At 42.6% G+C, this 12731-nt stretch overlaps 1 protein-coding gene across 10 annotated transcripts in view; it reads right to left on the bottom strand.

Moving 5' to 3' along the window:
* The window catches only part of Patronin (calmodulin-regulated spectrin-associated protein patronin), an 80376-nt gene that overhangs the window by 27298 nt on the left and 40347 nt on the right, over nucleotides 1-12731 (bottom strand). For 9 of the 10 annotated variants that reach the window (XR_003656578.1, XM_028316227.1, XM_028316221.1 and 6 more), the window contains exons 6-13: nucleotides 12294-12538; nucleotides 10815-10906; nucleotides 8366-8497; nucleotides 5564-5722; nucleotides 4657-4893; nucleotides 3501-3830; nucleotides 2369-2497; nucleotides 1691-1881 (exon numbers count right to left, since the gene is read on the bottom strand). Coding sequence is in view for 9 of the 10 variants with exons in the window: in XM_028316227.1 (XP_028172028.1) it covers nucleotides 1691-1881; nucleotides 2369-2497; nucleotides 3501-3830; nucleotides 4657-4893; nucleotides 5564-5722; nucleotides 8366-8497; nucleotides 10815-10906; nucleotides 12294-12538 (1515 nt within the window). In the remaining variant the exon portion in view is untranslated. The remainder of the gene's footprint in view (nucleotides 1-1690; nucleotides 1882-2368; nucleotides 2498-3500; nucleotides 3831-4656; nucleotides 4894-5563; nucleotides 5723-8365; nucleotides 8498-10814; nucleotides 10907-12293; nucleotides 12539-12731) is intronic. The other variant, XM_028316225.1, reaches the window with a different exon arrangement.

The following is a 12731-nucleotide window of genomic DNA, read 5'->3' as shown; positions in this document are numbered from 1 at the left end:
AAGTAAATGAAAATTAATAAAGGACTAAACTAAACCCAAGGGGCGCAGGTTCACCCGGCCACTCACCAAGGAGGCCAACTGGTATTGCAAATATGTATCCTAATGAAATAGAAACATATACTTTATTTTCCATAGACAAACGTAGTTATAACGAAACATAAGATTAGTAACAATGTGCTGTCGATCCGTCAGTTCCATAAAATTCTTCTTATTCAATAAAAAAAGCGAATATAATTTTATGAAACATCTAGACGAAAGTTATGTGTGTATTTGTTTGAGTAGTTATTAACATTAGTTAATCCAGTACCTGAAATATAATTATCAATTAATCCAACTCGTATTGAGTTTACTGTACATTTATGAGATCTTAAAGAAATCTTTTACAAAACGAGCACTCTCCTTTTCCATTACCAACAACACATAATTTGATCATTCACCATTTTTTTAGTTATTACCAATGTGTATTAAACAATACCCATGGAAATATACATCTACCACACATTCAAAGATTCAAACCCCCAAACAAAACCATTGCAAATGTAAAATAAATGTAAAACTACGAATTAATTATTTAGTTACTCAAATATTTTATCATGAAGTTACGTTTTTAATTTATTTTACATAGCATCCCAACTCCCGTTGTTCAACACTCAAAATAGCGAAAATACTTTCGCTATAGTTCGTACTATTCACCGTAAACTAGACTGACATAGAACACATTGTATTAGAGATATTGCAGGGTTGAAATATAAGCACACTGCATTTAAAGTTCTTTAACAAGGGCCTTTTAATCATTAATTATTCAAACGTTAACCGCGATTGTACATCAAATCACAATCGTACATAATTATGTCAGTCTAGCTCACTACTATTGATATGCAATATGCATCTTCCACGCATTACACTGCCACAGAGGCGCGCGCGCAGCGTGCTTCTTACGTAAGCATACGCACGTCACACATAAGGGGCGTGGCACCACGTGGCAGTGAACGTACTTCATCCTAGGTATAGTCTAGTCTGTGAGCACGTAGAATTTTGTCCAATGACCCCAAGCTATCCATCCTTATCGCTCGCGCGTAATTATGTTGCTGTCTCGCTCGCACACTCACTGCGGGCGCCCGTCGCACAGTCGCGACAGCAATATAATAGGCTAGATGACAAAATTTCAATTATTTGTCCGTCAGACAGATAATTAGAAAATATTAGACTCGTATTTTTTATTTTCTTTCATAATTAAATAATAACAGTGCTACATCGAGTTGAAATGGCGCGAACGTCACGCTTGAGTAGAATTTTTACTCAAAAGTGACGTCACGCGACATTTCAACTCAATATAATACTGTAATTATTCGATTATGAAAAACATTCAAAAATATGTGTCCAAAATTTTTTTATTATCTGTCTGACGGACTAAATAGAATTTCGATTTCATTACCCAGTTATCGTCCCTATTACGCGCGAGCGATAAGGATGGGTAGCTTGGGGTCATTGGACAAAATTCTACGTGCTCACAGACCGGGCTTTAGAGTATTCAAGTCAAAGTCAAGTCAAAATTTCTTTATTTGTTTAGACTAATAAATAGTTCTTACAAATCGTCATTTTGCTCTTAAGGAGCCTCTACATGTCTCATAATCTTTTTACCCTACCAGCAGCGCTTCGATTATTATATTAAGCGGTAGTATTGGCTTACCCTCGTGACGGCCTGCAGGAAGGCCTGCTGGCCTAACTGCTGCCTCTGACGGCTGACGTCGAGCTCCATGCGGCGTTTCTCGTGCTCGATGCGGCGTCGCTTCTCTTCTAACTTCAGGCGAATGTTGTTGAGCTGGGCTGCCATCGCGCCGCCGCCACCTGCTTGTCCATCGTCTGATAGCTCGTCGCCGTCTGTGAATGATAACCAAATTTGAAGAAACTGTTTCCACTGCTGGATCTCTTGTGCAGCAAGGACTTACGGTCTTAGTTAGCGGTCAACGCTAATAAAATCGCAATCAGTGAAGTCCAAATTACTTAAAGAGCCGTCATACTTGATGCTGTAGTACCAACTCTACGGAGAAACGTTTTAACAGCTCTTACTGTAAGATTTTCTAAGGCTCACCTACCCCTAGCACTTTTTGAGCGTCAGCGTTCTACTGGGGCGACACTTGGGCTGCATTTCCACCAGAGATGTGTGTGGATGCGTCGCTACGCATCATAACACATCCCTCGCTAGGTATGTGTTTGTAAAGAGATAGTGGTGAGTGATAGTATAGATATACTTTACGTTACTTTGAATATCTAAATAAATATCAGACGTTCAAAAAACTAATAGATTTGGTCACTGCGGTAAAATTGAATAGCTATAATAATGTAAGATACAAATAAAGCAACTAACTTGGCTGATTCTCCTGCTGCAGGAACTGCTGCTGCCACGTGGTGGTGTTAGGCGGCGGCGTGGAGAACGACGTCTTCCGCCGCTCGCCGCCGCCGCCGCCGCCGTCCTTGCCGAAAGGAGATTGCACGCCTGCGGAAACCAAATACACTTTTAGACCTTCAATAAATGTCAGAACTCGACAAATTGAAGCCTTTGATTGGTTGAAATTTATTACAGACCAATCACAAGCTTGAGGATCGAGTTTTGAGCGTCGTATCTTAGTTAAGTCAGTGAGAGAGGTCTATTGTGTGATTTGATAACGCGGCGTTTTTGATACAATGCTGTTAATGAGTCATTGAAGATCGACCGAGGCCAACAGACAGTTTGAAGATATATCAGAAAATACAGGGTGCGACACTTTATGTCAGCGATAAAATTATGTAATAACAATCAAAATTAGAATACCACGCCTTCATCAAGTCACACAATAGATCTTCTTTTTGATGTCCTATTTATATCAATGTAGATGTGTCATGTGTAAAATAAATTTTGAATTTTGACAATGGGAATATGTGGTCGAATGCTATACGAACGACAACAACATAGCGCTAAGCTGTCCAAGCGCATACAAAGAAGCGAAAATTAAACCACATGTCAGCAGTGTTTTAAACAATTATAAGCAACAAATTAGTACTGTGTAGATAGAAAATTAAACGGCACTAGTCAAACATACACAATTTTTGTTAATGTCAGATAGTCTATACATCCCTCATTTGAATGTCATCATACTGCACGGTTTATTTGGATGCTTTTTCTGTTTTTATCGTCACCTGCCGAAATTTTGTAAAAAAAAGTAATATTATTTATCAATTTGATATTTAAAAATATGCAATGTTCTCTCTATTTGATTTAACAAGTGACGTTGGTGACAGTGTGCTCAAGCGCACAATTATTGTAGCCATAAAAAGTAATTGATTGATTTAACAAGTATAACTTTTGTCTCGTGACACATCGTCACTCATTAGTTAATGGGACTTCGCGTCACTATTAAAATATCGAAGGTAGACGATCTCAGAGCATTCCAATATTTCCAATTTTATCAGGACTTTTTTATAAATTTATTTGTACCCTCCCATTTTCCAAAAGCACAAACCTTGATCGCCATTACTCCTAATCCTATTGAGGTCGGCGAAGCTCGTTTTGGTTCCGTCGCCGTCGGTCGCGTCTCGGTCGTTGAGGAAGAAACCATCGCCGCCGCCCTTATAGCTGAACCCTAGCTGGTTCAAGCTTATGGTGTCACTACTGAGCTGTCTTCTGATAGGAAAGTAGGGCTGTTCGCTGTCTGTTTGCGGCTGGGACTGCTGCCGCTCCATCTTGGGCTTTTCTTCTTGGGACCCGTTCTGGAAATCCCCGTGGAAGAATTGTATGGAGCCGCGGATGTCTTGCCGCGACGAGCGCAGAGGCGGGTTGTAGTCTAGCGGGCCTGGAATCAACACGGACTGCGTGATAGATTAGTAACCCTAGCCTATGGAAAATAAGGCCCGATTCGACCAAACTTTTATCCGAGAATAACTCCTGGTATAATTGACACAGTTTTAGTATGGGAAATATGTCACAATGACAAGTTTATTCTGAGATTAATATTTACTCTTGTTTGGTCGAATTCACCCTATTATAACTGTGCCAAGTGTGAAGCTTCTTCTTACAAGTTGTACAATAAGAAATCATCTACATAAATCTTGAGAGGACTAGTGTGGCGACTCCTCAAAGATTTGAAGATCGGAAATAAAATGGCAACACAAAAATCTAGCAACACTGATAAGCATTTGAAACTCAGAACGCAAGTTAATGTTATCTCTACTCTAAAGGTGTGTCCAAACACAGCGCGGCAAACGAGCGCGGTGCCATGTAGCAATATGAGCAACTTTTACGCCGGTAGCACACCGCCACGAAAGCGAGAAGAGAGCGAAAAGATTTATTTTTTCATTACACATCTCATTATCCTTATAGATCATTTCATCTACGAAGACGCGCCCCATCTTTCTTCTAGCGGAAGCTGTAGCTGTTTGAGTATTATCGGTACACGCTAAATTATCTATGAGTGTACACGCACGTCGCACACTACAATAATGACGCTCGGATTGCTCGGATCAAACTCCCCGCACCCCGCGCTTCCCTCGACCAAAAATTGGGGCGCGACTTCGTGGTTGAAACGATCTATACATGGGGAAGCTAACGCGATGACGTCACGTGTGCGTACATTTGTCTCAGAGGTGTGCAACCGGCGTTAAACGTCACAATAAACTGACCAGCTGGCGCGGAGATCTTCCGCACGTTAGCAACAGTTGCTAACTCCTTCTCGGGGTTGCGTCCAGCGAAGTGTAAGCGGTCCTGCGAGCCGCCGAAGTTTTCCACGGTGAGCTGCGAGTCGTCTGACACCGAGCCGCGACGCGAGCGCCGGCCCGCGAACGAACCGGAATTCTCGCGGCACGAAGGCCGCCCCGCCGCTACGGCCGCCGCTGCCGACGGCTCTGACGTCACGGACGCTACAACAAGAACAATCAGGTTAGTGGTTTCTTTATAATTGCAATAATACCTCTGTCTGCCCAATCATAATCGAGAAAACTTCTGTAGGTCTAGGATGCGCGCCGTGAAAAGCGTTTGTCGCGCCATTTTATTGATATAACGCGATAAGTCCACACATTTTAACGATAATCATCGATAAGATTTTAGCACGGCGCGTCATCCTAGCCCGGAGGGACGCTGCTTTTTCTACACACCGCTATATCTACAATAAACAACTACGCGGTCAAGTATTTATCGCACAGTTCACTCTGTAACACTATGATATTTGTCCTGTTTTATTTATCGCTGTAATTAAATATTTTTCTATTTCAACTCTTTGGATTGCAAACTCAGTCAAGTACGCCGATCCAATTGCTATTGCGCATCTATCTATTTAGAAACACATTGTTGGGTGCGTTTGGCAGACAAAAGCGCTTATAAGCAAAATGGCGATCACCAAGGCAGTTTTTGGCGAGGACACGTTTACTTGCTAACTTCAATAGTGTCGTGTTTCATTCATTTTTTAGCAGAAACAGCGCTTACCGTTTAGCGATCGCTATTTTTCTTATAATAGCTTCCAAGTGCTATTTTCAGCAAAACGCACCCATTGTCTGTTGTATTGTCGACTGTACATTACAAGTCCTGTCATACCTGTGTCGTCGTGCTGGCGCGCGATAGTGGCCAAAGTGGTGACCTGGCGGCCGCGGTGCACCACGAACTCCTCGCGCTGCGGGCTGCAGCTGCGGCGCTCCGGCGTCGAGCACGCCGACCGCCCGTACGCCACGCCGCGGGCTGACGGCGACCGAGGCACTGTGTCACCCAGTCACATTAGCAAGGAACAAATAAGGCCCGGTTCCCACTACGCCGGAGGGCAAATCTACCGGACCGGTAAAACTCCGGAAGGGCTAAAGCCTGGTCCGTGAGCACGTAGAATCCCGTCCAATGACCCCCAAGCTACCCATCCTTATCGCTCGCGCGTAATTATATTGCTGTCGCGACTGTGCGACGCGCGCCCGCAGTGAGTGAGCGAGCGCGACAGCAACATAATTACGTGCGAGCGACAAGGATGGGCAGCTTGGGGTCATTGCACGGGATTCTACGTGCTCATGGACCAGGCTTTAGTGGCTGTACAATTTATATTAAAATAGTAAGACACGGGTCTTAACGCGACGTTTATTAACGAGTTACATTATGTACTCACGGCTTGATGTGACAAGTCACACGAGCCGTCAGTCTGCTTGTGACCACGGCTGCAGCATCGCAGCCGAAACGTCAAGCCGTGAGTACATAATGTGACTCATTAATAAACATCGCGTTAAGACCCGTGTCTTACTATTTTATTTGAAATGGAACGCGAAAGTTTAAAATCTTATATGTTCATTTATATGAAGGTATTCACATTAATCCCGGATCCGGCATTTTTGCCGAGTGTCACTGCGAAGTTTCGGCAGAACCACCGGAACGGAGCAGTGAACGAGTTTGTCCGGTATAGGTCCAAACTCCCCTCGCGTCATTCGGCTCGCATATTTTCATGATAGGAGCCCGTTTTCACCATCAATCTCTAACTTTTAAGTGGCCCCTTTGAAAACAAAATTCTTGTTATATGTTACCATAGGGGTCACTTAAAAATTAGGGATTGATGGTGAAAACGGGCATGACTTGACTGTCCTATTTTCTTGCGGGATCCGGTGTAATGTGAACACTCAGTCCGGCGTCAAGTATCCGGCAAATCTGCCGGTCTGGCATAGTGGGAACGCGGCCTTAGCTATCACCTATAAGCTTCAGTTCCCATAAACAATTGAACGTAACACGGGGTTGCTATATTATATCTTATCGCGCAGTCGTTATCGCAAACTATGGAAACTCAAGCTTATAGCAACCTTTCTAAGAAAGCCTGGATCATAAAAAAATCTGTTTCTAATGTAAATGGCTGGTGTATCAATTCAAGTTCATGTTACTATGCGGTGTATGTAATGTGATCTAGTTACAAATACCACAAACACAACATCAAAATAAAACACAAAGTACATATTTAATAATAAAAATATCAAATAATGCAATTCAAAAATTGTAACGCGTTTGACTACGATGTAAAACACTACTATGGTGTTCTCTGTCGATTCTAAAATGGACATTGATGTGATAAATCAACATGATATATAAAATTACATCATGATACATGTTTAAGTGCTTTATGTAGCATCTTGGGAGTCCTGAGGACATAATGTCAACGACTCCTTCTTGTCTATGTTTAGTGTGCTTAAATATAAAGCAAGAGCCTGCAAGTCGCATGCCAAAGCGCTAGAGGTTAAGTTTGTGTGTGAAAAGAGTTAGAACCAAAAACCGGACGAACGAAGGCAAAGCATATTAAGTTGTAGCTGGGCTATGTGAAGTACTGATAAATAATAAAGATACTCTGAAATAAACACGTTTGGTGAAAATAAAATGTCGGGAGTATAAGTACACAAACAAAACGTAAAACATTGAAAAGGAAAAACAAAGAAACGGCGATAAAAGTTTTGACCACGCACAAAACGAACAACCACACACACGCTGGACGAATATAGTCGTTGTCTATTAAAGCAGGTGCTGGTGGGTTTCAATATTATGCTGAACATGTTTGCAGATTGGCACAAACGAAGACCATCAACTGTATTTGGAAAGGCTATTGTTTCATTGGCCTTTTTTTATACTTTTAATTTACTCTTACTGCCCATAAAACTTATGTAAAGGTTCGGCCAAACCAACGCGATCACTATGCGATCAACCGGCGTGCAGCAATGGCGATCAATGCATTTAGGTCTGGTCGCCATCGCTGGTTTGGCCGAACCTTAAAATAACAACTTTTACAGTTCCTAAAACATGTCATGTGTCAAAGTAATAACCCCACCAAGCATCGCGTGAACAGACAGCGACATTTGATAGGGATGTAACGAATGTTGGGTTGATTATTACCGGATACGAATTTTCAAAATAAATTATTATCAAACACAAAAGGGTATGTTGGATATTTAAACCGAACATTACCCTTTCACTGATTTAAGGAAAAATATTTTTTGTTTTGAGTCTTATGTTATCTCACTAAAGTTAAAAATTTGGTGGAACCAATTCTGTCATTACCAGGTAAAAGTTGAAATAATCGAGTTTAATAAGAGCTAAATCATCAATACTGATGTTGAGTAAAGTTCACTTTAACAATACTAATGCAAAAAAACGTGAACACACTCAAGCACGAATGTGAATATCCGTTTAAAATTAAAATGAAAAAAGTTTATTTCGTTAACAACAACAAGTAATAGGATTAGAGGTTGACTCTTTCTTGTAAGTGCAATGGCACCTGTGCCAGAAGGAGTCGCTCTCCCTTAACAAATTAACATTAAGTAACATTTTTTTTATCATAACCAAAAAGTAATAAATATCCGTTACATCCCTATAGAACACATAGGCGGGTACCTGCGAACGCCTTGGCGTGGTGCGGCGTGGGAGAGGCGGGCTCGCCGGCTCGCAGGTCCGGAATCGGCGTGGGCGGCGGCGGCGGCAGACCGCGCGTGTGGCGCACGCCGTGCACGTTGCTGCGCGAGCACGCTGCGGACCCACGACCACTCAGCGCGCGCGAGGCTTGTTACGTCACGCGGGCGCGACCACTCCGCGCGCTCGGGGTAGCTTACGTCACAGGACCGCGACAACGGCACACGCGCTTGGGGTAGCTTACGTCATGAGACCGCGACAACGGCGAACACGCTTGGGGTAGTTTAGGTCATGAGACCGCGAATAAACGGCGCTCGCGTTGAGGTAGCTTACGTCACGACGCCGTCACGTGGCCACGCCTACTCAACGGGTACGAATGAAATAGTTTACGTCAGTTACGTCCACGATATTGTCACGTGGCCACGACCAATTAACAGGCGTAACTGGGATACCAGGACTATTTTCACCCGCGACAACGGCGCACGCGCTTTTTTTTTTTCATTTTTATTTAGGCAGTTATTTGACCACAATCGCACCTGATGTTAAGTGGGATGCAGTCTAGGATGGTACATATCTGCCCTGTAAGTGCCTATTCACTCTCGCCATGAAAATGCCCGGATTATAGCCTTCGGCAGCAGGCAGCAAATTCCAGTCCCTAACTGTTCGCATTATAAAAGAGTCATCGAAACGCTTGGTGTAGCTTACGTCATGAGACCGCGAATCGAAGCTCGCGTTGAGGTAGCTTACGTCACGACGCCGTCACGTGTCCACGCCCAATCAACGGTTTGGCCAATATAAACCCAACCAGTGAAGGTCAAGTTAAACTGTCATTGGACCCGCAACGAAATTAATCAGAAGAACATAGGGATAGTGTACGTTTATTTAGCGAGCTCGTTTGGGAAAATGGAAAGTTACAACAACGTCACGTGCTCTACGAAGCACCTAGTGACATATGTGGAACAACCACTCAAATAGTGCCCTTGCTCTCGTATGAGAACACATACTACGAAGCACTATTTGCAGTATGGTGGACCAAAAACTCAATTAGTTTGGTGGTTAACTGTTTTTCAGGTGCGCGGGGGGCGGTAACCGTGACAGCTGCGTTTACGTTTGCTCCACTGTATTTCTTTTTCATAATGAGGAAAACCTGTTATCTAGTTATACTATCGGTCTAAATATTATTTAAGTTTCTATAAATAAATAAATAAACATAGCAACCGTGCATCACAAGTTTTAGCTGTTTGGTTAAATATTAAAATTTACCAAAAATAGTTACTGATATTCTTGACCCAGTAAATAAAATATTGCTTAATAAAGATGGTAAGTATTTAATACCGCAAATTATTTGCCAATTTAACGTTTGACTACAAAAAAAGGCAAACGAATGAACCATTAATCATGTTAAATCACACTGTTTTTTAAATAGTTAAATTAGGTAATATCGCTAATTTATCAAGCAATAAATTAGATTTATGGCTGCAATCTGTACAAAATTATCTGCTTTTTCATTCATTGAAAGACTAATCATACTAATATCGCTATAAATTTCATTAGTTTAATTTAGTTTTAATAAAAAAACAGATGTGGATATTATAAACAACGATTTTTATTTAATACAACATTAAAATACCCTGCAATCGACGTAAGCTAACCCGAGGAACGCACACAACCACATTACAGCCACATTGTAGACTCACACATATGTTTACGCGCCACCCACACATCCCCGTTCATAAGCTGTACCCACACAAACACGCGACACGTATTACGTACGTATTCCTGCGTGTATTGCCCACATATGAAACGCAGTATGTAAACACAAATTTAAATCTTACGGACACTATTTAACACACATAAAGTACGCACTTAATGTCTTTGTCACATCGGTAAATGTTCGCCAATTAGGTGACTGGTCACCCTGCCTTGACTTACCATAAATGGCTTGGCACCTACAAACCTTTATTCCTCGAAGTGATTTTGCTAAACCTGTAGACACTTTTAAGCGTCACAAACTCGTGTTATTTGAAAACAAAACGTTAATTTCATGCGCTAATACTTCAGCCACGAATGTACGGCCTCGTACAAAGCAAGACAGGGTGACAATATTTTTGTAGCCAAGCGTTTTCTTTTTTATCTATTTTAAAATTTACCTTACTTACCTCAATAAACTTTGGCAATAAAAAAGTGTATTTTACAAAAGACATAAATAAGTACACGGAAATTGCAAATAAAATTTACTGTCAATACATTTTTCTTTACTTTTACGATCCACAATCCCAGCTCGCCTACTTAATTCAGCATTAATAAGATTGTTTAAAGCTTTTTCCGCGTCATTTAATTAGTAGGCGTAGAGAATCTTTGATATTATGACCACATACTCCCATTAGAGGTCTATAGCATGCAATACGAGGTATGTTGAGTGTTCGGTACTCACCGGTGCCTGGGTGTTTGACGGACTTCACTGGATGAACTTCTAGCATGTTGAAGAGATCCGCTAGCATCGCCACAAGGTTCTGTCGCATTGACCTGGAATAATCATTAATTACAATTAATAAGAGCCCAATCAAAAATATAACCCTCCTTCTGGCGCAGTTGGGGAAAAAGTAGGTAGTAAAGCCTGGTCCGTGAGCACGTAGAATTTTGTCCAATGACTCCAAGCTACCCATCCTTATCGCTCGCGCGTAATTATGTTGCTGTCGCGCTCGCACACTCACTGCGGGCGCGCGTCGCACAGTCCCGACAGCAATATAATTACGCGCGCGCGATAAGGATGGGTAGCTTGGGGTCATTGGACAAAATTCTACGTGCTCACGGACCAGGCTTTAGTAGTAATCGAAAATATAAGGAAATATTCGTGGGTTTAACTGCCTCTGTAATATTACGCTCGTGCGCTGTCCGTTGCATAAGTATGATCATGCGTGTTGATTATTGTCAACACAAATACCACAACACAAACTTGAATTTACCAAACAATAGCTGTACTAATTTATACCTTATTAAGTTTGACTTGAGCTTAAACTCAAGCGTATTTGAACAATTTGAGAGGGACATGCAAAGTATGTCAACGCCGTAATTAGCGCGCCTTACACGCATTCCGCATATCTGTGCGCTACATTAGTCCAAGCCGCAAATGTTATCAAGTAGGAACAAGTGACTCTACACGCATGTCGATCGGTATTTAGTTCGAGCACATTATATCGTCAATACATAATTGAACAACTTAATAAGGAGTTCTTCTACGAAGCCATACCGTGAAGGGGCAAAGCATTCCCGAGAGGGTTGGCATTAGTGTTTTGCATAAGAATCCCACCGCCGCTCGACTATTGTGGTGAGCCCACTCGTAACACAAGCTTATTTAGCTTACCACGAGGGGCTAATGGGACTATTAGTAATTTGGGCAAGACAAATTGGTAATAATCTTTTAAAAAAAAAAAAAAAAAAAAAAAAATAAGAATGTAAAAAGGATGTTCACATACTTTGTGAATGGCAGATTCAATAGGGGTCTTCTTTAAATTATAGTAGGTAGATAAGTGTGAAATGACATCCAGTATCGTTACTATTCCCACAATAATTACCACGCTCCATATCCTGTATTTCAGGATCTACATAAATCTCGTGAGATTTCGTTCTTGTCTCATGAGATCGTGGAGGCAATATGGTTTAGAGGCCAGTTGGTGCCAGTAAGAATTACGTAGTCAAGCAAAACTAAAGCCTTCTACCCTGTCAGTGCCAGTCGGTGCCAGTCAGACCGGTCTCGTGCAGCATCAGACTCACCCTCGCATGTAGGTGACGTCCTCGGGCAGCATGTGGAACACGTTGTGCGGCAGGCAGTGCTGGCAGAAGTCGTGCAGGCAGTCCTGGATGGAGGCCAGTCGGTGCCAGTCAGACCGGTCTCGTGCAGCGTCAGACTCACCCTCGCATGTAGGTGACGTCCTCGGGCAGCATGTGGAACACGTTGTGCGGAAGGCAGTGCTGGCAGAAGTCGTGCACGAGCATGAGGTTGTGTAGGCAGTCCTGGATGGAGGCCATGCGGCCCACTCGCACGGCGGCGCGCGGCAACGCGTCGGGGCAGTAGAACGAGATGAGTGCCGCCAGGGCCGTACCGTCGCACAGGTCCTGCAGGCTGCTCACCATCGGCACGTGCTGGGACGAGTCCTCCTGGAAATATACACTTTATCGTTACGTATCTAGCAGTTAAGTACGCCCTTGATCAGGCTCTGGTATCCAGAGCCCACATCAAATTGAAGTTTATACTGTGAAGGTAGGGCCAATTACTTTCTTTGGAGCCTAGTTAGGGTTAGATACTACATCGGCGTGGAACGATTGATAGAGATATCAGCAGGGTTACTCC

This window comes from Ostrinia furnacalis, unplaced genomic scaffold (genome assembly GCF_004193835.3).
Source record: "Ostrinia furnacalis isolate ACB-3 unplaced genomic scaffold, ASM419383v2 OfSCF5472, whole genome shotgun sequence".
Lineage (NCBI taxonomy): Eukaryota > Metazoa > Arthropoda > Insecta > Lepidoptera > Crambidae > Ostrinia > Ostrinia furnacalis.
This window is presented reverse-complemented; position numbering and strand designations above follow the sequence as displayed.